Source organism: Salmo salar, chromosome 04 (genome assembly GCF_965601325.2).
Source record: "Salmo salar chromosome 04, fSalSal1, whole genome shotgun sequence".
In the NCBI taxonomy this organism is placed as follows: Eukaryota; Metazoa; Chordata; class Actinopteri; order Salmoniformes; family Salmonidae; genus Salmo; species Salmo salar.
The window spans coordinates 85,618,695-85,641,673 of NC_138294.1; the positions used below are offsets into that span (position 1 = coordinate 85,618,695).

A 22,979-nucleotide genomic window follows, 5' to 3' on the forward strand; every position below is an offset into this window, starting at 1 on the left:
CTGGGACCGTCTGGGAACATGGGGACACTTAAAGCCATGGCTCCAGTGCATGTTGTGAGGGATGTGAGGAGGCTGGTGAAAAATACCTACAACCTGTCTTTCAAAAATGTAGGGGACACTGTTTTGGGACAAGAGGACAGATCCCCATCCTTCTATCAGCAGTCTATGTATGACCAGGTCAGCCACAGAGAGGCCTGTGGGGTCAGAGCAGCCAGGCCTGATGAAAAGCTGTTTGTGAAGAAAGTGTCCCCTCTGGCACCTCTGAATGTTGTGAATACAGCTTTACTTTACACCGCCCCGAAGGGATATGTAACCAAAGCCACAGCTCTCCATGAATCACAAGACATCGTTTCTAACACTGGATTTACAAATGTCACACCCCAAAGCCTTGTAAAACCTTTTGGGAGAAGAGACAGCCAACCTCATATCAACCAATCTGATTCAACGTCAAAATACCCAAACAAAGCAGAGATGCCCCGGCAGACCTGGTATTCAGTGGAGCTCCCTCGTAAGTGTAATCAGCGACAGTGTGAAAGGACAGGCACCACCAATGGAAAACAGAAATCACCACCAGCGGAAAATAGTTTTACTGCAGTTCCAACTTATTACTCATCAGCAGCATACCAGCCAGAACAGTATCAGTGTTCCAGTGTCAAGGATAACAACCAAATTCAGGGCCCACCACCCAGATACCAGGCTCAAACTACACTCGCTTGCACACCATCCCCTGCCTGTGTACAGCTCAACACCACTGGGACTCCAAAGACGCTGATGTCTTCCTTCTTTTATCCAGCCAACCCAATGAGCTACCACACAATCCACACCCATGAAGGAAAGATGAGTTTCATACAGGCCCCTGTACTGATGCAGCCTTCACTTCAAAACCTGCCTTTCCAACTGCTGAGCGGAGAAAAATACGCCCCTCGGCAGCCAGCAGGGAATGGAGAAATCAAAATGCCCTCCCCAGAAACACAACAACAGCACTACATGTGCAGCACACAGGGTTTCATGGCCCCATTCAGCACAGAGTACAGGCAGGGCAGTGCAGGGCTGGTGTACCCTGAGATGGCTGGAGCTCAGGTTTATGGAAAGGGACCCCGACACATGCTGATCGACCCGGAGACAGGGAGATGTTTCTACGTCGACGTTCCCCAACTTCCCCCTCAGCCACAACGCAAGATGCTGTTCGATCCAGAAACCTGCCAGTTTGTGGAGGTGCTGCTGCCACAGCAGACGGTGCCTACTGCAGTACTGCCACCAGTGTATGCAATGCCCGGCCACTCACTGCAATTCCCAGCCATGTACACTCCACAGTGCTTCTCTGTTCAGGCTCATCCACAGGAGATGCCTCACACCGGGCCTTGAGACGTCTACCGGACTGCAACAGCAGAACACTACCACATGACTGCACACTGCACTATCCAGGAAGTATGGACTGTGTGGGTAAGCCACCCAAGGCTACCCAGTGATAGATCAGACAGTCTCAGCTACATACTGTCAGGTTGAGTAAATCTTGCGTATCAATCATAGTCATTAAAATCAGTGTCTCATCTCTGATTCGGAGACTCCTGACAATACCGATTAAGATTAGAACTACTGGGACTTTACATCATCATAAAGCTGTGTGAGAGAACAGAGGGCTGCTGATGTACAGTCCTTCAGAAAGTATTCATGCCCCTTGACTTATTCCACATTTGGTTGTGTTAGGCTGGATGAAAAATAATAATCATTCTCAACCGTATACACCCCATAATAACAAAATAAAAAAATATGCTAATTTGTTGATAATTAAATACAGAAACATCTCATTTACATAAGTATTTACACCCCTGAGTCAATACATGTTAGAATCCCCTTTGGCAGTGATTACAGCTGTGAGTCTTTCTGGGTAAGTCTCTAAGAGCTTTCCAAACCTGGATTGTGCAACATTTGCCCATTATTCTTTTCAAAATTATTCAAGTTCTGTCAAATTGGTTGTTGATCATTGCTAGACAACCATTTTCAGATCTTGACATAGATTTTCAAGTATATTTAAGTCAAAACTGCAACTCGGCCACTCAGGAACATTCACTGTCTTCTTGGTAAGCAACTCCGGTGTAGATTTGTCCTTGTGTTTTAGGTTATTGTCCTGCTGAAAGGGGATTTAATCTCCCAGTGTCTGGTGGAAAGCAGACTGGACCAGGTTTTCCCCTAGGAGTGTACCTGTGATTAGCTCCATTCGGTTTCTTTTTAACCTGAAAAACTCCCCAGTCCTTAATGATTACAAGTACACCCATAACATGATGCTGCCACCACTATGCTTGAAAATATGGAGCTTGCTACTCAGTAATGTGTTGCATTGGGTTTGCCCCAAATAGAACACTTTGTATTCAGGACAAAAAGGTAATTGCTTTGCCACATTTTTTGCAGTATTACTTTAGTGCCTTGTAAACAGGATGCATGTTTTAGAATATTATTATTCTGTACAGGCTTCCTTCTTTTCACTCTACCAATTAGGTTAGTTTTGTGGAGTAACTACAATGTTGTAGATCCATGCTCAGTTTACTCCCATCACAGCCATTAAACTCTGTAACTGTTTCTAAGTCACTATTGGCCTCATGGTGAAATCCCTGAGCGGTTTCCTTCCTGTCTGGTAACTGAGTTGGGAAGGACGCCTGTATCTTTGTAGTGACTGGGTGTATTGATACACCATCCAAAGAAATTCAATGTCATCTACCAATAGGTGCAGTTCTTTGTGAGGCATTGGGAAAACAACCTGGTCTTTGTGGTGGAATCTGTGTTTGAAATTCATTGCTCGACTGAGGGACCTTACAGATAATTGTATGTGTTACAGAGATGAGGTAGTCATTCAAAAATCATGTTACACACTAGTATTGCACACAGAGTCCATGTAACTTAGTATGTGACTTAAGCACATTTTTACTCCTGAACTGATTTGCCATAACAAAGGGGTTGAATACTTAATGACTCAAGACATTTCAGCATTTTTTTATTTCTATTAATTTGTAAAAATTTCGAGAAACATAATTCCACTTTGATACTATGGGGTATTGTGTGTAGGTCAGTGAAAAAAAATCTACATTTAATACATTTTCAATTCAGACTGTATCACAACAAAAAGTGGAATAAGTCAATAGGGTATGAATACTTTCTGAAAGCACTGTATGTGTTGTTTTGCATACCTAAAATGCATACAGTGTGTTTCTCCCTGGTTCCATGAACCCTCCTCTTCCTACTGACAATGTGTATTTGTGGGCAGAAACCTGATGATCTTTGTTGTTGGTGGTAATGTTTTTCATGTCTAGTTGTGTAATATAGATAGAACAACACATTCTTAAAAACACAGATTATATTTTTCCACATTTCAAAGGAGAAATGTAGAAATTAGATTTTTAGTGGTTGATATTTTTTACATGAGTGAAATGTTTTCTAAAAATAACAACAAAGTTTGATAGGACCAGATTTTTCCTATGACCTGCATAAGCTTTGTTGTCTTTTCCATCTTACCATTGTTTACTTGAAGAGCGTGACCTGAACAAAGCGAGAGGGCAGCTGTCGACAGATTACAAACTAATCGCCAGGGAGACTGCAATGGGCGCTATTGACAGACACTCTGAGGGAAAAAGGCTCAGAGTGTAATATGGAAGGGAAATTTAAATTCAACATCTTTCCATCATGTCACAGTGAAATCAATCATGAACAGTCATAAAGATACGGATCCTGTGCTTCCTTGATAGATCAATAGATCCTAGCCTCTTGGTTTGCGCCTTTTTAGAATCACTTCTAGAGGTCACACCCGTGTCACAGTCTTCCAATCTGTACAGTGTTGTTTCATGGTTCAGTCTCTCTCAGTTAATAGTACAGTGTCGTTTCCTGGTTCAGTCTCTCAGTTAATAGTACAGTGTCGTTTCATGGTTCAGTCTCTCAGTTAATAGTACAGTGTCATTTCATGGTTCAGTCTCTCAGTTAATAGTACGGTGTCGTTTCATGGTTCAGTCTCTCAGTTAATAGTACAGTGTCATTTCATGGTTCAGTCTCTCTCAGTTAATAGTACAGTGTTGTTTCATGGTTCAGTCTCTCTCAGTTAATAGTACGGTGTCGTTTCATGGTTCAGTCGCTCAGTTAATAGTACAGTGTCGTTTCATGGTTCAGTCTCTCTCAGTTAATAGTACAGTGTTGTTTCATGGTTCAGTCTCTCTCAGTTAATAGTACAGTGTCGTTTCATGGTTCAGTCTCTCAGTTAATAGTACAGTGTTGTTTCATGGTTCAGTCTCTCAGTTAATAGTACAGTGTTGTTTCATGGTTCAGTCTCTCTCAGTTAATAGTACAGTGTTGTTTCATGGTTCAGTCTCTCAGTTAATAGTACAGTGTTGTTTCATGGTTCAGTCTCTCAGTTAATAGTACAGTGTTGTTTCATGGTTCAGTCTCTCAGTTAATAGTACAGTGTTGTTTCATGGTTCAGTCTCTCAGATAATAGTACAGTCGCTCAGTTAATAGTACAGTACAATTACCATGTTGACTTGACATAGAAGCCTGTGGGATTTCTTTCTTCTGGCACTTTGTCAAATCCGTCTCTAGACGTCTCTACTCTCATTGGTCTGTTTAACATGTTATTCTAACACTTAATAATGTAAACAAACATTTGACAGTCAAAAGTAGGAATGCTTTCCTTAATTATACTTTAGTTTTATATCATAAATGTTTTTGAATAAATGTTTGAGTTCAGATCATCAGAAGAGATACACTATCATTACTTATAATTTTGTACACTATAAAGACTTACTAAATAAACCCTGTTAATGTTGTCTCTGCTTCTTCAATACAGTCTACACACAAGTATAAGGTCAGTATGCATCTGAATATATGACTCTTTGTTCTTCAACTTAGAAACAGAATGCTGTAAGGTGGTAGTGGACAGTAGACAAACCTCCCAAATCAATGTGGTGAGGAATGTGCTAACATTCCAGTTTCAAAAATGCAACATCATTGCAGACAGTGCATTTTTCGATTACAACTGTAAGTGTCCAAAAACAAGAAATAGCTGTGAAAAATACAGCTGTATGAAATGATCTTAAAGATGAATAATTGCAGGGTTCCTATACTTTGGTGCAGGCCAAGGTAATTGTTGTGTCCATGCGTAAACTCTCATGCCTCTCTCTTAATTCATCCTCCATGTTTTCCTGCACGCTGTCCTTCCGTCTGCATCGCATGAAGCCTTGGAAGCTGGGGCAGATGGGTAGATAGCGCAGGAAGCTGACTTTCCTAACGCAGCTCATTCCAATAGGGAAGTCATAAGTACACATATTCGCTGAGCTTTCCCCCCTGCTCTCATCTGCCTTCCAGTCCAGCAGCCCTCTCTCCCTCCTGGTGCCTGTTTAAACCGTGTACGTACATACATACATACATACATACATACATACACACACACACACACACACACACACACACACACACACACACACACACACACACACACACACACACACACACACACACACACACACACACACACACACACACACACACACACACACACAAACAAACATTGGTAGTTACAGGCAACGGTTGAGCAAAAATGGAAAGATTGATGTGTCCCATAGTGATATTGTGGTGTCACATAAACAAACACAAAGCAACTGATTATCTCTTTGATCAGCGTGTGACAAGGTGACTGGTAGCTCCTGTTAATGAGATGAGGTTTCACATTCTCACATAGCATGCATACCTGGGATGGTGTTATCCAGAGCAAACGCCAGGAAGCCTCCGACAAACATCTCCGTGGTCAGGAGCACTGTAAGGATTTGATCCACCTCTGCAACTCCTGAGGACGGCAATAAAACATGTATTACCAAATGAATTATCCTAATCATTATTCATAACATCAACATAATATTCCATACTAAAGCTTGATAACAGTCGAACTGTACACACTGTAACTCTCTAAAGCCACTCCTACACTTCCTCTTAAGATGGAGATGTCTTTTCATATCAGTAAAAACCTTTTCAATGTGCAGCCCACCTGTTTGGATGCAGCCGGGATGCATGTCTAGGTAATTGGGCAACATTAGGCCAAAGAACATGGAGAAGCCGAGGACAAAGAGATTCCTAGAGGAGTTGAGGTCTACACTCTGCAGGTTGGACAAGCCCACAGCTGTGATCATACCTGCAGGGCATAGACACAAACAACAGAGGGCTGGATAAGGTTATTATTGTCTCATTGTTATCTGTGTTTCTAGCTAGAGACATATTTACTCATCCCTTCTCAAATAGAGGTGAGCTTTCTGTGATCATACTGCCCCCTGGTGGGGGGGAGAGAGAGAGACAATACCACAGTGTGCCATCACAGCAGCAAGATGTGTGACCTGTTGCCACAAAAAAAGGGCAACCAGTGAAGAACAAACTCCATTGTAAATACAACCCATATTTATGTTTATTTATTTTCCCTTTTGTACTTTAACCATTTGCACATTGTTACAACACTGTATTTATAGATAATATGACATTTGTAATGTCTTTATTCTTTTGGAACTTCTGTGAGTGTAATGTTTACTGTTCATTTTTATTTTTTATTTCACTTTTGTTTATTATCTACTTCATTTGCTTTGGCAATGTTATCATGTGTTTCCCCTGTCAATAAAGACCTGTGAATTGAACTGAATTGAGTTGAATTGAATTGAGAGATGACGCTGTGTGTGAGTTCTCTGTTAGGAGGTTAGTAACTCACCGAACAAGGTGCAGAACATGCCACCTAGAATGGGGTCAGGCAGCGATGCAAAGAGGGCAGTGAATTTCCCCACAGTTCCTAACAGGAACATTATGGCTGCGCCGTATTGTACTACCCTCCTGCTTCCCACCTGTGTGTAGAGAGAGAGACATACTACAACGTGACTCAATGTGAACTGTGCAACCTCTGGTATCAGCTCATTGTTTATTCATAATTATTAACATAAGAGTTCATGTAAAGATGAGCAGACCTTTAGCTAATAATCATGTGGCAATAATAACAATCGATTTGCATTGTGACAAAGCACTTGCACTGGAGAGCATGCCAATAAGCCTTTATCCGTTTCAAAAAGATAATTTTGCTGATTCCAACTTGAACTAGACAGCTTGAGATTACATATCTACAATCGTGTTTTTCATGACATAGATGAAAGACAAGGGGCTTAGGGGCCAACAGGGTCATATTTAGACAGCCTCCTTATGTCAAATTTACATCAAAAGTCGAAACGTTTAGCATTTTAGCTAACCCATTTCCTAACCATAACCTAATTCTCCTAACCAGCTATGTTAATTCTCCTAACATGCTGCGTAAGTTCTCCTAACCTGCTACAAAAAGTCAATTTTGTCATAAGCTGTACTCCATCTAGTCAAAATGAGTTGAGGGGCTAAGCTTCCTTACCTTAGTGATTCCCAGAACTCCAATGTTGGGACTGGAAGAGGTGGAGCCATTTCCTGTACCCAGCAGTCCTGCTATAATACAGCACACCCCCTCTGTGAAGATACCCCTAGTACGGGAAAGACATGACACAGACATACATCAACACAGGGTACTGATGCTTGACAATAAGAGCCTTAGGTCCATGTTAGAAGTCGAACCCCCGGTGTAGGAGACTGATGCTCACCTGTTGATGGCATGGACAGGTGGAGGAGGTGCCCCTGAGAGCCGGGCACAGGCGTAATAGTCCCCGATAGACTCTACGATACCAGCTAGTGTGGCGCTGAACATGCCCAGCACCCCAGCGATGGTCACCGTGGGCAACCCCCACTGACCTATCAGAGACACACAGACATCACACGTCTGAATCCTCCTCCTTTGCAGCAAGATGAAAGGCAATGGAAATAAATGACAACTCAGATCATTTCCCCATTTAAAATGATATACAAGGTCATTCTAAAGTGACTAATAAATGAGCAGTGTCATCCGCTTTCTTAACTTGACCCTTGCTCTAGCTCGTGTGTCCAAACTGCCCCGGTGTGTGAGACAGTGGAGGTAATGCTGGTCCCTTACAGGGGTAGGGGACCCGGAACCAGGGGGAGAGGGTCATGATGTCACCACGGGCGTCTGTGCGTGCCTTCTGTCCGTACCTGCTGGGGTCACTGGGCAGCACATCGGTCAGGGTCAGGATGTAACATAGCAACCACACCAACATGATGGCCATGATGATCTGAACACAGGAAGAACAACATAACATGTCATATAACGGAATCATAGGGATTCCGAGATTCCAAGTTATAATTTTGGATGTGCCTAGTCTGTGCCATATTTGTATATTATTTTACAGCCATTTTCATCAGAAAGCTAATTCTTGGCTTTAACATAACGGTGACATGATCCCTGTCGTCTGTGTCTGTCTATTACAGTGAGTCATTTCTATAGCCTGACAGTGTCCCCACCACATGTCTGGCAGCACTCACTAAGGCAGTAGCATTCAGGGCACTGCAGTAAAATGGGCCTCCGATTCTCTTATAACCGTTCAAGATTTGTATGACATGATGTGCCGTGAATGATTAGTCTGATGTATTTAACAATAGGTCAAACCCCACATGAGAACATGTTATTAGTATGACTTTCTAACATCCCTGTGAGACAGATGTGTGCTGTGTTGGTTCTAACCGGGAACATCTTAAAGATCTGAACCCTGGCGGTGCTGAAGCCTTTCTTTCTGTTGTAGGAGGGGAGAGGGAAGGACCAGTTCCTCAGATACTGAGCAAACAGCACGATGAGGAAGATGGACCTGGGGAGAGGCAGTGATATTGTTACACCATAACCCAATAAAAGACATCAAACAGGGACAAAGTAATTACGTTAACAGTATGTGATTAGATTAAAAGCTTCAATGACCTCGACGTAAGACGATAAAGAGTCTCAAGCCCAAAACAAGGTAAACCATTTAAACAAAAGAAGTGAGGAAGGGAGGTAAGAACAACATACCACACACAATAATACAACTCAAGACAACATAGATGGATCTCAAGTGTCAAAACACGAGAGAAACCTGGGAGGATCAGATGGAGAGAGCAGAGAGAAACCTGGGAGGATCAGATGGAGAGAGCAGAGAGAAACCTGGGAGGATCAGATGGAGAGAGCAGAGAGAAACCTGGGAGGATCAGATGGAAAGCAGAGAGAAACCTGGGAGGATCAGATGGAGAGAGCAGAGAGAAACCTGGGAGGATCAGATGGAGAGAGCAGAGAGAAACCTGGGAGGATCAGATGGAGAGAGCAGAGAGAAACCTGGGAGGATCAGATGGAGAGAGCAGAGAGAAACCTGGGAGAATCAGATGGAGAGAGCATAGAGAAACCTGGGAGGATCAGATGGAGAGAGCAGAGAGAAACCTGGGAGGATCAGATGGAGAGAGCAGAGAGAAACCTGGGAGGATCAGATGGAAAGCAGAGAGAAACCTGGGAGGATCAGATGGAGAGAGCAGAGAGAAACCTGGGAGGATCAGATGGAGAGAGCAGAGAGAAACCTGGGAGGATCAGATGGAGAGAGCATAGAGAAACCTGGGAGGATCAGATGGAGAGAGCAGAGAGAAACCTGGGAGGATCAGATGGAGAGCAGAGAGAAACCTGGGAGGATCAGATGGAGAGAGCAGAGAGAAACCTGGGAGGATCAGATGGAGAGAGCAGAGAGAAACCTGGGAGGATCAGATGGAGAGAGCAGAGAGAAACCTGGGAGGATCAGATGGAGAGCAGAGAGAAACCTGGGAGGATCAGATGGAGAGAGCAGAGAGAAACCTGGGAGGATCAGATGGAGAGAGCAGAGAGAAACCTGGGAGGATCAGATGGAGAGAGCAGAGAGAAACCTGGGAGGATCAGATGGAGAGAGCAGAGAGAAACCTGGGAGGATCAGATGGAGAGAGCAGAGAGAAACCTGGGAGGATCAGATGGAGAGAGCAGAGAGAAACCTGGGAGGATCAGATGGAGAGCAGAGAGAAACCTGGGAGGATCAGATGGAGAGAGCAGAGAGAAACCTGGGAGGATCAGATGGAAAGCAGAGAGAAACCTGGGAGGATCAGATGGAGAGAGCAGAGAGAAACCTGGGAGGGTCAGATGGAGAGAGCAGAGAGAAACCTGGGAGGATCAGATGGAGAGCAGAGAGAAACCTGGGAGGATCAGATGGAGAGAGCAGAGAGAAACCTGGGAGGATCAGATGGAGAGAGCAGAGAGAAACCTGGGAGGAGGATACATTACAGAGAAGAAGGGAGGATGGATTGTGCTCTTACAGTGCTGAGAGGCCCCAGTGAGACCCGGCTCTGTCCCCAGCGGTCTGGAATACAGACAGGCCGATGAGGGACACGGTGGGGGTGACGGTCAGGGGCCCGATGTAGTCCAGCAGGAGACCAGGGAGACCCACCAGCCCGATGACCACCTCCACCACACTGGACGCTATGATGGCACCCTGGATCTACAGGGGCAGAGAGACCAACTGTTATTATCATTAGCTATCTCTAGGACCACCATTTGACCTGACCCACAATCCCTGGCTTCTAGTTATGTCTACATGATGTCTCTGATAATGTCAATCAAAGTGAGATATGCTACAGTTCAGAAAGAAGGACCCAAAGATGGAGGCCCACTGAGAGATGCTACAGTTCAGAAAGATGGACCCAAAGATGGAGGCCCACTGAGAGATGCTACAGTTCAGAAAGATGGACCCCAAGATGGAGGCTCACTGAGAGATGCTACAGTTCAGAAAGATGGACCCCAAGATGGAGGCTCACTGAGAGATGCTACAGTTCAGAAAGATGGACCCCAAGATGGAGGCCCACTGAGAGATGCTACAGTTCAGAAAGATGGACCCCAAGTTGGAGGCTCACTGAGAGATGCTACAGTTCAGAAAGATGGACCCCAAGATGGAGGCTCACTGAGAGATGCTACAGTTCAGAAAGATGGACCCCAAGATGGAGGCCCACTGAGAGATGCTACAGTTCAGAAAGATGAACCCCAAGATGGAGGCTCACTGAGAGATGCTACAGTTCAGAAAGATGGACCCCAAGATGGAGGCTCACTGAGAGATGCTACAGTTCAGAAAGATGGACCCCAAGATGGAGGCCCACTGAGAGATGCTACAGTTCAGAAAGATGGACCCCAAGATGGAGGCTCACTGAGAGATGCTACAGTTCAGAAAGATGGACCCCAAGATGGAGGCTCACTGAGAGATGCTACAGTTCAGAAAGATGGACCCCAAGATGGAGGCCCACTGAGAGATGCTACAGTTCAGAAAGATGGACCCCAAGATGGAGGCCCACTGAGAGATGCTACAGTTCAGAAAGATGGACCCCAAGATGGAGCCCCACTGAGAGATGCTACAGTTCAGAAAGATGGACCCCAAGATGGAGGCCCACTGAGAGATGCTACAGTTCAGAAAGATGGACCCCAAGATGGAGGCTCACTGAGAGATGCTACAGTTCAGAAAGATGGACCCCAAGATGGAGGCCCACTGAGAGATGCTACAGTTCAGAAAGATGGACCCCAAGATGGAGGCCCAGTGACAAGAGGCAGGAAGTACCTCTCTTATCCTTGGGTGCCAGATGTGGGAGGTGTTCAGAGGAAGACTCCAGTTCCCATAAATCTCCTCTGTTGAAAGACAGACACAATAGCTCATTAGTGAGATTCTGTCTTTGATTGGGCCATATTTTACTGACATAGGATGGGACTGAGTGGTGCACCTTGAGGGGGACATTTCCATCTATCCAGCCCTAAGATGGCTTGGGCAGGGATGAGGAAGGCAAAAGCACTGGCCTGGAAAAGAGGTAACCTAAACATAGAAGATAAAACATGTTACACAATACATTCCAAGCATTAGAAGACACGCACATACATACACACGTACCTGACTCCAAATGTGGTCTGTATGATTGTGGTGATTCCCACGCAGGTGAAGATGGTTCCCACCAGCTGACTGACCGTGTACTGGTCTTGTCCCACACACATGGCCTCCGCCAGCAGGAAGGGCACAGCGATGGTCCCGCTGAAACATGTCAGGTAGTGCTGCGATTAAAGACACAGTGTTAATCATCATGGAGAGAGGGGGGGGGGGGGGGGGGGAGAAACACAGGGCGGGGGAGAGAGAGAGAGAGAGAGAGAGAGAGAGGGGGGGAACAGAGGGAGGGGGGAGAGAGAGAGAGAGCGAGGGGAGAGGGGGAGGGAGAAACAGAGGGAGGGAGGGAGGGAGGGAGGAGGGAGGGAGGGAGGGAGGGAGGGAGGGAGGGAGGGAGGGAGGGAGGGAGGGAGGGAGGGAGGGAGATACATTTGGGGGAAAGAAGGCACACAAGAGACGAAGAAACAACTACTGATAGAAAGGCGGAGTCAGAAAACCATTCATGAAAACTAAGAGTGTGAGAGAGAGAGAGAGAGTGAGAGTGTGTTTGAGTGTGTGTGAGAGAGTGTGTGAGTGTGTGTGTGAGAGAGTATGTGGTGAGTGAGTGTGTGAGTGTGTGTGTGAGAGAGTGTGTATTTGTGTACCTGGAGGCCCAGTAGAATGCAGAGGTACCACGGCGGGACATCCTCTATGGTGTAGATCATGTCAGAGCCTGGCCGCTGCTTCCCCCCCTCAGCACCCTCCTCCTGTCCCTCTGCGGCCAGTTTCCCCCCCTCAGCACCCTCCTCCTGTCCCTCTGCGGCCAGTTTCCCCTCCTCAGCACCCTGCTGCTCCTCTGTCTGAGTCTGGACATCACAACTCTGAAAGGGAAGACAGAGACATTCACACATCCAACGTAAGATGGGGTAACTTGGCATACACAAAGTTTGAAAGTCACACGATGTTCAACAACTGGGAATAACCGATGACCTCTCAGACGTCATATAAAATACCTTATATGGCACAAGATTGTCACCTACGTGATTTTTCACTGTCCCATACTTTTTATTTAACTAGGCAAGTCAGTTAAGAACAAATTCTTATTTACAATGACGGTCTACCCCGGCCAAACCCGGACGACGCTGGGCCAATTGTGCGCCACCATATGGGACTCCCAATCACGGCCGGATGTGATGCAGCCTGGAATCAAACCAGGGTCTGTAGTGACGCCTCTAGCACTGAGATGCAGACCGCTGTGCCACTCGGGAGCCCACCATATGGCCTTGCCATCTCCACCGAGGCCAACCCTCAGGCACAAGACCAACTGGGTGTCACATCTCCTTTAATTGACCTACTCTGTGAATGATCGACATGGCCCTGGATTACGTTATAACCCAGAAGAATGTCACCATCACCGTGGTCGGTTGTCATGGTTCTCGGTGTTGACTGTTTTGAAAGATGATGCAAGAGGAGCACTTCCATGACTAACTCATCAAAGTAGACTGGAGTAACACAGAGTTTTGGTACAGGGATCTAGGTTAATAATATCCTCTTGGTGTTTCAATACATTCCACTGTGAACAAAATGTATCACCTTTACATCTTTGTCAGAGAAACAATGTTAGAACTGTCTTCTACAACTCAGTGTGTCCACTTTTGCTATGAGGTATTGTGTCTTCAAACAATAGCCACAAATATTCCGCAAAAAGCATGGTTTCAGATATCAATGCAGAACCATTCTCCACAAGTTGTTATTCAGTTAGACATCATGGCAGTAAATCCCCTAATCTGAGCACACCTTGGTCATTTCACCCCAAAGGTAAACAGAAATACTTCGAAAACATCCAATTATGCAATATACTAAGTGTAAAGCTAAATTATTCAAGTTAACAGAAATACAGCTCACTAAGGACCTACACACCAGACATGAACTCAACCATAACCCATCATCTTACCAGGCCAGACAACGTACAATTACAATTTAAACATTCACAACAAAACTAATCTCATCAATGTATTGAAATTATAGTAAATGATGACTTTACCTTGAGGTCTGGTCGTATTTCTGTTTGCTTCTTCTTCATCTGGACTCTCAGTTGTTTGTGATGGATCCTTCGTTTCCTTTTTTGGTGCTGCCCTCTTCTCAACTAGCCAACACACGTGTGACCTCAGCCCTATACAGGAGTACAGGGCCCTTTTATGGGGGTTGAGGGGACCAGATGAGCCAGGTTAATAATCTGCCCCTGAGATGGACTTTACCCACTCGTTCTGTTTAAGAGGCTGAGACTGTAAAACTAAAGGAAAAAGATCAAAGGGTCAAGAAGACACTTCTTGGAATTAGAGATAGTGGGCAAGATCAGATTAGCCATCAGAAAGAACTAAACTCAGCAAAAAAAGAAACGTCCTCTAACTGTCAACTGCGTTTATTTTCAGCAAATTTAACATGTGTAAATATTCAACAACTGAGACATAAACTGAACAAGTTCCACAGACATGTGACTAACAGAAATAGAATAATGTGTCCCTGAACAAAGGGGGGGGTCAAAATCAAAAGTAACAGTCAGTATCTGGTGTGACCACCAGCTGCATTAAGTACTGCAGTGCATCTCCTCCTCATGGACTGCACCAGATTTGCCAGTTCTTGTTGTGAGATGTTACCCCACTCTTCCACCAAGGCACTTGCAAGTTCCCGGACATTTCTGGGGGAATGGCCCTAGCCCTCACCCTCCGATCCAACAGGTCCCAGACGTGCTCAATGGGATTGAGATCCGGGCTCTTTGCTGGCCATGGCAGAACACTAACATTCCTGTCTTGCAGGAAATCACGCACAGAACACGCAGTATGGCTGGTGGCATTGTCATGCTGGAGGGTCATGTCAGGATGAGTCTGCAGGAAGGGTACAACATGAGGGAGGAGGATGACTTCCCTCTAATGCACAGCATTGAGATTTCCCGCAATGACAACAAGCTCAGTCCGATGATGCTGTGACACACCGCCTCAGACCATGATGGACCCTCCACCTCCAAATCGATCCCGCACCAGAGTACAGGCCTCGGTGTAACGCTCATTCCTTCGACGATAAACGCGAATCCAACCATCACCCCTGGTGAGACAAAACTGCGACTCGTCAGTGAAGAGCACTTTTTGCCAGTCCTGTCTGGTCCAGTGACGGTGGGTTTGTGCCCATAGGCGACGTTGTTGCCGGTGATGTCTGGTGAGGACCTGCCTTACAACAGGCCTACAAGCCCTCAGTCCAGCCTCTCTCAGCCTTTTGCGGACAGTCTGAGCACTGATGGAGGGATTGTGCGTTCCTGGTGTAACTCGGGCAGTTGTTGTTGCCATTCTGTACCTGTCCCGCAGGTGTGATGTTCGGATGTACCGATCCTGTGCAGGTGTTGTTACACGTGGTCTGCCACTGCGAGGACAATCAGCTGTCCGTCCTGTCTCCCTGTAGCGCTGTCTTATGAGTCTCACAGTACGGGCATTGCAAGTTATTGCCCTGGCCACATATGCAGTCCTCATGCCTCCTTGCAGCATGCCTAAGGCACATTCACGCTGATGATCAGGGATCCTGGGCATCTTTCTTTTGGTGTTTTTCAGAGTCAGTAGAAAGGCCTCTTTAGTGTCCAAAGTTTTCATAACTGTGACCTTAATTGCCTACCGTCTGTAAGCTGTTAGTGTCTTAACGACCGTTCCACAGGTGCATGTTCATTAATTGGGAAACAGTGTTTACAGTTTTTCTCAATTGTTTACACACAAATATTGGTACTTGAGACACAATGACCACAACATGTAACTCATGCACCAACCCCCTGAACCAATTCTGCTAAACTACAAGCACAATTCCTGCTTTACACTCAAATTGCAGTTCTAAAACACTTTTTTCAAAACACTACACACAATTCTTTGCATTTGGCACAATTTTCATGCAGAAAATCTCTTGTTTTCACAATGAACACACTGCCATTCAAATATGCACACTGACTCATCACATGGGCAAACAGCCATCACACAGTTTTACAATTAGCAATCAGAGCTTTAGCATAAAAGGGCAACAGGTGAGCTCTTCTGTTTTGGAGCAATGGATGCCAACATTGGAAACAGAGGCAGAGCCAGAGGACGACGGGGAGGACAAGGATGAGGAAGGCCTAAGGACCGTAATCTCTGATGAGATCCGAGCCACTTTGGTTGATCGTGTGGTCAACCATGGTCTAACAATGAGGGAGGCTGGGCAAAGAGTACAGCCAAATTTGAGCAGGTACACTGTAGTATCCATCATCCGGACATTCCGAAATGAGAATAGGTAAGAAATCTACTCTCACTAGAAAATTGCAGTACTGCATATCAATATGGTACTCAATGAGTACAGTAGTACAGTATTGCCTGTGGACTGTTCTGTAGGACTGTGAAAAATAAAGTGTGTTTCAAGTATTTGGGAAATGTATTCCTACTTTGTATTTACAGTATTTGACTATTTGTTTGGCAGAACTGAAAGATTACCAACACAAGGTGGTCGGGAACGTGTTCCTGTCCTGAACAGGAAACTGAAATCATGAACATGGTCCTAGAAAATAACGCCATAACATTACGGCAAATACAAAGAAAAATAATAGAAAATAATGACATTTCAAAATATTGATAGGGTAAGCTTATCAACACTGGACCGTGTCTTGCGCAGAAATAATCTCAGGATGAAGCAGGTCTACAGGGTGCCATTTGAACGCAATTCAGAAAGAGTCAAAGAATTGCGATATAACTATGTGCAAGTGAGTCCTATACAATCCCACAATTGATGCATACTCTCAACACTGTATAAATTATACATATTTCAGTATTGTAATCATAATGATTGTGCTTCACAATAGTGACCATTCCATGTCTATTTCTGATATTGTCATGTGTGTTTCCGAGAGTCCTTGAGCTAGAGGTGGCTGCAGAGTAGCACCAGTTCATCTTCATTGATGAGGTTGGATTCAACCTCACAAAAAGACGAAAGAGGGGAAGGAATATCATCGGCCAGCGTGCCATTGTTCAAGTCCCTGGCCAGCGCGGAGGGAACATCACAATGTGTGCAGCGATTCCCCACCACGGCGTCATCCATCACCATGCTACCCTTGGCCCCTACAACACCGCCCATCTGATCACATTCCTGGACACCCTACACAACACACTCATTCCACCAGATCAGGTAGATGGCCCAGAGCAGCTCAGGTACGTTGTCATTTGGGACAAGGTAAGTTTCCACAGGGCTGCTCTGGTTCGTAACTGGTTCACTGCCCACCCACGCTTTTTAGTTTATCTCCCTCCATATTCTCCATTCCTCCATCCTATTGAGGAATTGTTTTCTGCCTGGAGATGGAAAGTGTATGACCGAACGCCACAAACGCGTATACCTCTTCTCCAAGCTATGGAAGACGCATGTGGAGATAAAGCAGCTGATGCTTTTCATGGCTGGAATCGCCATGCTAGGCCATATTTCCCCCGCTGCTTGGCCAGGGAAAACATTGCTTGTGATGTGGATGAGGTGCTGTGGCCAGACCGCAACAGAAGAGAGGATGCAGCATATTTTATTTTACTGTAACTGCATACATTAAATTCTTCTGTTTTGTATGTAGACCACTGTATGTGCAACTGTGTTGGTTGGGAATGGGATGTACATTGTTTTTGTGGGAAAAATAAAATATATTTGTTACCGTGTATTTGTGTGTTCTGAGTATAAAAACAATATTCTCAAATATTGTACAACACACTTATGTATGTACTGTCTGTAGTAATGGCAACACTGAACCAAAAAAAAGGCTTAAGTCATTATGATGAATGGAGAAGAAGTGTTTTCCATTCACCTTAGTGTTTTACATTGAGCACATCAGTGTTCAACTGGTTCTTATAAATGTCTATTCATATGATGGTTTGTGTGTCATTTGAAAACAAAATACCATTTTGATAAGAAATAACATTGTTTTGAATGTAAAGTTTCATTTTGCTGGAGAATTGAAGGGTTTTGCCCATTGTGTGTGTTTTTTGATTTGTGTGTAGAGTTCTGAGAATATGAGGTATGCTTTCAGAAAATGTGTGTAAACAATCGAGAAACTGTAAAGGAAGAGGTTGTAATGGCATCTAGACCGTGTGTGTTTGAGTGAGGAGATCCGGGGGTTTGAGTGAGGAGATCGGGGTTTAATAAGAAGTTTCATAAGCTTGGTAAGTGACTCCTCCCATCTGAAAGGTGCTTAATGTTATAACTGTTTACACAAAGGACTGCATACGAGTATACTGTCATGATTTTATATTTTATCAAATCTGAAACCTGGTAAAGACAGGGATGCATCATGGTATATGTTCGTTCCATTAGGCTTGTATGGGCACCCGAGGGGTAGAAGCGGTCTAAGGCACTGCATCTCAGAGGTGCTAGGTGTGTCAACACAGACCCTGGTTCAATTCCAGGCTGTATCACAACCAGCTGTGATTGGGAGTCCCATAGGGCAGCTCCCAATTGGCCCAGTGTCATCCAGCTTGGGGTTTGGCCGGGGTAGGCCGTCATTGTAAATAACAATTTGTCACATGCGTCGACTACAACAGGTATAGAACTTACCGTGAAATTATTACTTACAAGCCCTTAACCAACAATGCCGTTTTAGGAAAAGAGAGTTAAGAAAATATTGACTAAATAAAGTAAAAGTTGAAAGCAGGATTAATCTGTGAAGAGCATACTTCTCCAGGTATCCAGTGGCCATAGAAGTAGGGCATTTGGCAACGGAAGTCGGTTGTGCCGTCTGATTTGCTTAATTTAAGGATTCTTTTATTATTCGTACTTTTACTTTTGATACTTAAGTATATTTTAGCAACAACATTTACTTATGATATTTAAGTATATTTAAAACCAAATACATTTAGACTTTTACTCAAGTAGGATTTTACTGGGTGACTTTCACTTTTACTTGAGTCATTTTCTATTAAGGTATCTTTACTTTTACTCAAGTATGAGAATTGAGTACTTTTTCCACCACTGGTTATGACACCGAACTGCAGTCAGGTCAAGACCCTGGTGAAGACGACAAGCACTCAGATGAGTTTCCCTGAGACTTTTTCTGACAGCTTGTGCTGAAATTCTTCGGTTGTTCAACTCCACAGTTTCATCAGCTGTCCGGGTGGCTCGTCTCAGACCATCCCGCAGGTGAAGAAGCTAGATGTGGAGGTCCTGGGCTGGCATGGTTACACGTGGTCTACGGTTTTGAGGCCGGTTGGACGTACTGCCAAATTGACTAAAACAAAGTTGGAGGTGGCTTATGGTAGATTAATGAACATTCAATTCTCTGGCAGCAGCTCTGGTGGACATTCCTGCAGTCAGCATGCCAATTGCATGCTCCCTCAAAACTTGAGACATCTATAGCATTGTGTTGTGTTACAAAACTGCACATTTTAGGGGCATTTTATTGTCCCCAACACAAGGTGCACCTGTGTAATGATAATTCCGTTAAATCACCTTCTTGATATGCCACACCTGTCAGGTGGATACATCCACACCTGTCAGGTGGATGGATTATCTTGACAAAGGAGAAATGCTCACTAACATGGATGTAAACAAATTTCAGGGATCTTTTATTGCAGCTCATGAAACATTGGACCAACACTTTACATGTTGCATTTATATTTGCGTTCAGTATAACTACTGCTTTACAAACCTTCTCTATTCATATACTGTCCATACTGCCTATACACTCCATCATATATGTACTGTATTATTTAGATTCACGAATCTGACACTGCTCATTCTGAGATTTCTTGACTTCTTTATTATTGATATTTTTGGGGGATTTGTATTGTTTTTCTTGTAGTTCATGAGAAGGTTGCTGCACGAGATATTTTGTAGTTCAAAACCACCAACATCCATCTTATTGTTCTGTATTACTGCTCCGTTGGAGCTAGAAACACCAGCATTACTGCTCTGTTGGAGCTAGAAACACCAGCATTACTGCCATGTTGGAGCTAGAAACACCAGCATTACTGCTCTGTTGGAGCTAGAAACACCAGTATTACTGCTCTGTTGGAGCTAGAAACACCAGCATTACTGCTCTGTTGGAGCTAGAAACACCAGCATTACTGCTCTGTTGTAGCTAGAAACACCAGCATTACTGATCTGTTGGAGCTAGAAACACCAGCATTACTGCCCTGTTGGAGCTAGAAACACCAGCATTACTGCCATGTTGGAGCTAGAAACACCAACATTACTGCTCTGTTGGAGGTAGAAACACCAGCATTACTGCTCTGTTGGAGCTAGAAACACAAGCATTACTGCACTGTTGGAGCTAGAAACACCAGCATTACTGCTCTGTTGGAGCTAGAAACACCAGCATTACTGCTCTGTTGGAGCTAGAAACACCAGCATTACTGCCCTATTGGAGCTAGAAACACCAGCATTACTGCCCTGTTGGAGCTAGAAACACCAGCATTACTGCTCTGTTGGAGCTAGAAACACCAGCATTACTGCCCTGTTGGAGCTAGAAACACCAGCATTACTGCTCTGTTGGAGCTAGAAACACCAGCATTACTGCTCTGTTGGAGCTAGAAACACCAGCATTACTGCCATGTTGGAGCTAGAAACACAAGCATTTTGCTGAACCTGCAATACAATCTGCAAATATGTGTATGTGACCAATAAACTTTGATTCCATTTTTTACATTTGATTTGATGACTCATTGACCACAAGAGGTCGACACACACCGAAGCATGACTCCATGTTCTAGAACAGAGTAAGATGTCTCCACCCATAAAATACGGTTGAGGGCTTAATTATTCATTAATTATACTGCAGATTGCTGTCCACGTTGTCTTCCTGTGTCTCGTCTTACCTAAAGGCAGAATTTCCCTTCATGTGTAATCCTAAAGCAGAGATACTTCATCCTCTTAAAATTAGGACATTACCCAATAAGACACACCCTTGTGCATCATCACACATCCCTTTCCAAACAGACACACATTGCCCAAGCACCCATACGGACACACTGGCTGGACTGGCTTGACACAAGAGGGACTGTCTGCAGGAAGTCAAGGAGGAAGTCCGGAACAGCTCCTTACCAATACTGAGCCTCAGTAGGACATCGCCTACAGACAGACTGGCAGACAGACAGTCTACCAGATGATCAGTGAAACAGAGTGGGTTTGGTGGTGTCAGTGAGAGAGGGAGAGGGGAGAGAGGAGAGGAGAGAGGGAGAGGGGGAGATAGAAGGGGAGATGGGAGAGGGGAGAGAGGGAGAGGGGAGAAGATAGGGGAGAGAGAGGGGGAGAGCAAGAGGACAACTCAAGAAGGGGGAGGAAGATTGAGAGGAGATGAGAGAGAGAACGATAGGGAAGATGAAGAGAGGGATGGAGAGAGAGGACACAGGATATCAGGGAGCCCAAAACCTCCTGACAGGAAACCAGTGACGTATAGGAAGGGAAAAACAAACAGCCTTGCACATACAAAGATAAAGACACACACACCCACACCCACACACACACACACACACACACACACACACACACACACACACACACACACACACACACACACACACACACACACACACACACACACACACACACACACACACACACACAGGAAACAGACAAGTCTACCATTGACTGATACAACAGTCAAACCAGCAGGCAAGAACACCAGTAAATCTCTGAAATAAACAAACGTTGCACAATACCAACTTTTATTACCATATCAACAAATTGCATCAGTAACAAAAACAGCAGAGAAGTGAAAATGACATTACAAGACACTTGACAAGTGAATGATTTAACTTGCCTAAGGTAATGTGAGGACAGAGTGCCTTCAGATTAACATGACAGATGTTACAGAACTGGCAAACAAGCCAGAAACACTACAGACAATGGTACCTGCTTGGTCAGTTGTTTAAGGGTTCCTGTAGCCGGTTATTACATACAGAAATCATATCAGAGGGAACATTATACATTTGCAAAAGGGGGGCTGGTGTGTGTTTGTCAATGAGGGGTGCTGGTGTTTGTCAATGAGTGTGTTTGTCAATGAGTGTGTGTTTGTCAATGAGTGTGTGTTGTTGGTTCTATGTGACTGGGCATTTCTCTGATGTTGTCCTCATCCTCCTTCACACTGCGCTCCAGGTAAGGCTTCTTTTGTTGTGGAGAGGACAGAGGACAGGGGACAGGGTACAGGGGACAGAGGACAGGGGACAGAGGACAGGAGACAGGGTACAGGGGACAGAGGACAGGGAACAGGGGACAGAGGACAGGGGACAGGGGACAGAGGACAGGGGACAGAGGACAGGGGACAGGGGACAGAGGACAGGGGACAGGGGACAGAGGACAGGAGACAGAGGACAGGGGACAGGGGACAGGGGACAGGGGACAGGGGACAGAGGACAGGGGACAGGGGACAGGGGAGAGGGGACAGGGGACAGAGGACAGGGGACAGGGGACAGGGGACAGAGGACAGGGGACAGGGGACAGGGGACAGAGGACAGGGGACAGAGGACAGAGGACAGAGGACAGGGGACAGGGGACAGGGGACAGGGGACAGAGGACAGAGGACAGGGGACAGAGGACAGGGGACAGGGGACAGGGGACAGGGGACAGATTCTGTCAACAACTTGTTTGATCATCATGACTTCAGAGGGATCATTTCCCTTTTTTTTGATTTCCAGAGAAAGGCAAGTGATATCATCTCAATACTAGGGAATAGCAGAAATGGATACATGTACGTGCACATACCCACGCAAAGAGACCTGCGTACAGAGAGACATATCCTAAATAGGATTTCCAGGAAAAAAATGAAATCGAGAGGCCAACCTATTTAAATCTTTATTTACACTCAACGCACTCCCGTCCGTGAGGTCATCTCCATGAATACTTACTCTATATACCAATATATGGGAGCCTCAGCCTCTCTGACCTGGACCACCTGAACCACCTGGAACACCTGAACCACCTGAACCACCTGGACCACCTGAACCACCTGGACCACCTGGACCACCTGGACCACCTGAACCACCTGCAACACCTGAACCACCTGAACAACCTGGACCACCTGAACAACCTGGACCACCTGGACCCCCTGGACCACCTGAACCACCTGAACCACCTGGACCACCTGAACCACCTGGACCACCTGAACCACCTGGACCACCTGCAACACCTGGACCACCTGGACCACCT

General features: G+C 45.2%; 1 protein-coding gene across 1 annotated transcript; it reads right to left on the reverse strand.

Annotated features, from left to right (window-relative positions):
• Positions 1-2,972: 2,972 nt before the first annotated feature.
• LOC106603915 (solute carrier family 23 member 1) lies at positions 2,973-14,015 on the reverse strand. The gene is made up of 14 exons (XM_014198141.3): positions 13,849-14,015; positions 12,470-12,685; positions 11,838-11,995; positions 11,674-11,762; positions 11,514-11,581; positions 10,228-10,409; positions 8,618-8,738; positions 8,012-8,168; positions 7,626-7,773; positions 7,403-7,508; positions 6,725-6,854; positions 6,020-6,163; positions 5,726-5,821; positions 2,973-5,371 (listed from the first exon to the last, which is right to left on the reverse strand). Exons 1-14 carry the CDS (start codon positions 13,885-13,887, stop codon positions 5,097-5,099), a joined length of 1,929 nt encoding a protein of 642 aa, XP_014053616.3. The 5' UTR covers positions 13,888-14,015; the 3' UTR covers positions 2,973-5,096.
• Positions 14,016-22,979: the final 8,964 nt, after the last annotated feature.

Bases quoted from the DNA above. Each gene is read 5' to 3' on its own strand.
- LOC106603915 (XM_014198141.3), bottom strand. From the start codon at position 13,887: ATGAAGAAGAAGCAAACAGAAATACGACCAGACCTCAAG. The intron at 12,686-13,848 runs GTAAAGTCATCA...CTTCCCTTTCAG, and splicing joins AAATACGACCAGACCTCAAG to AGTTGTGATGTCCAGACTCA. The intron at 6,164-6,724 runs GTGAGTTACTAA...TATGCCCTGCAG, and splicing joins CATGTTCTGCACCTTGTTCG to GTATGATCACAGCTGTGGGC.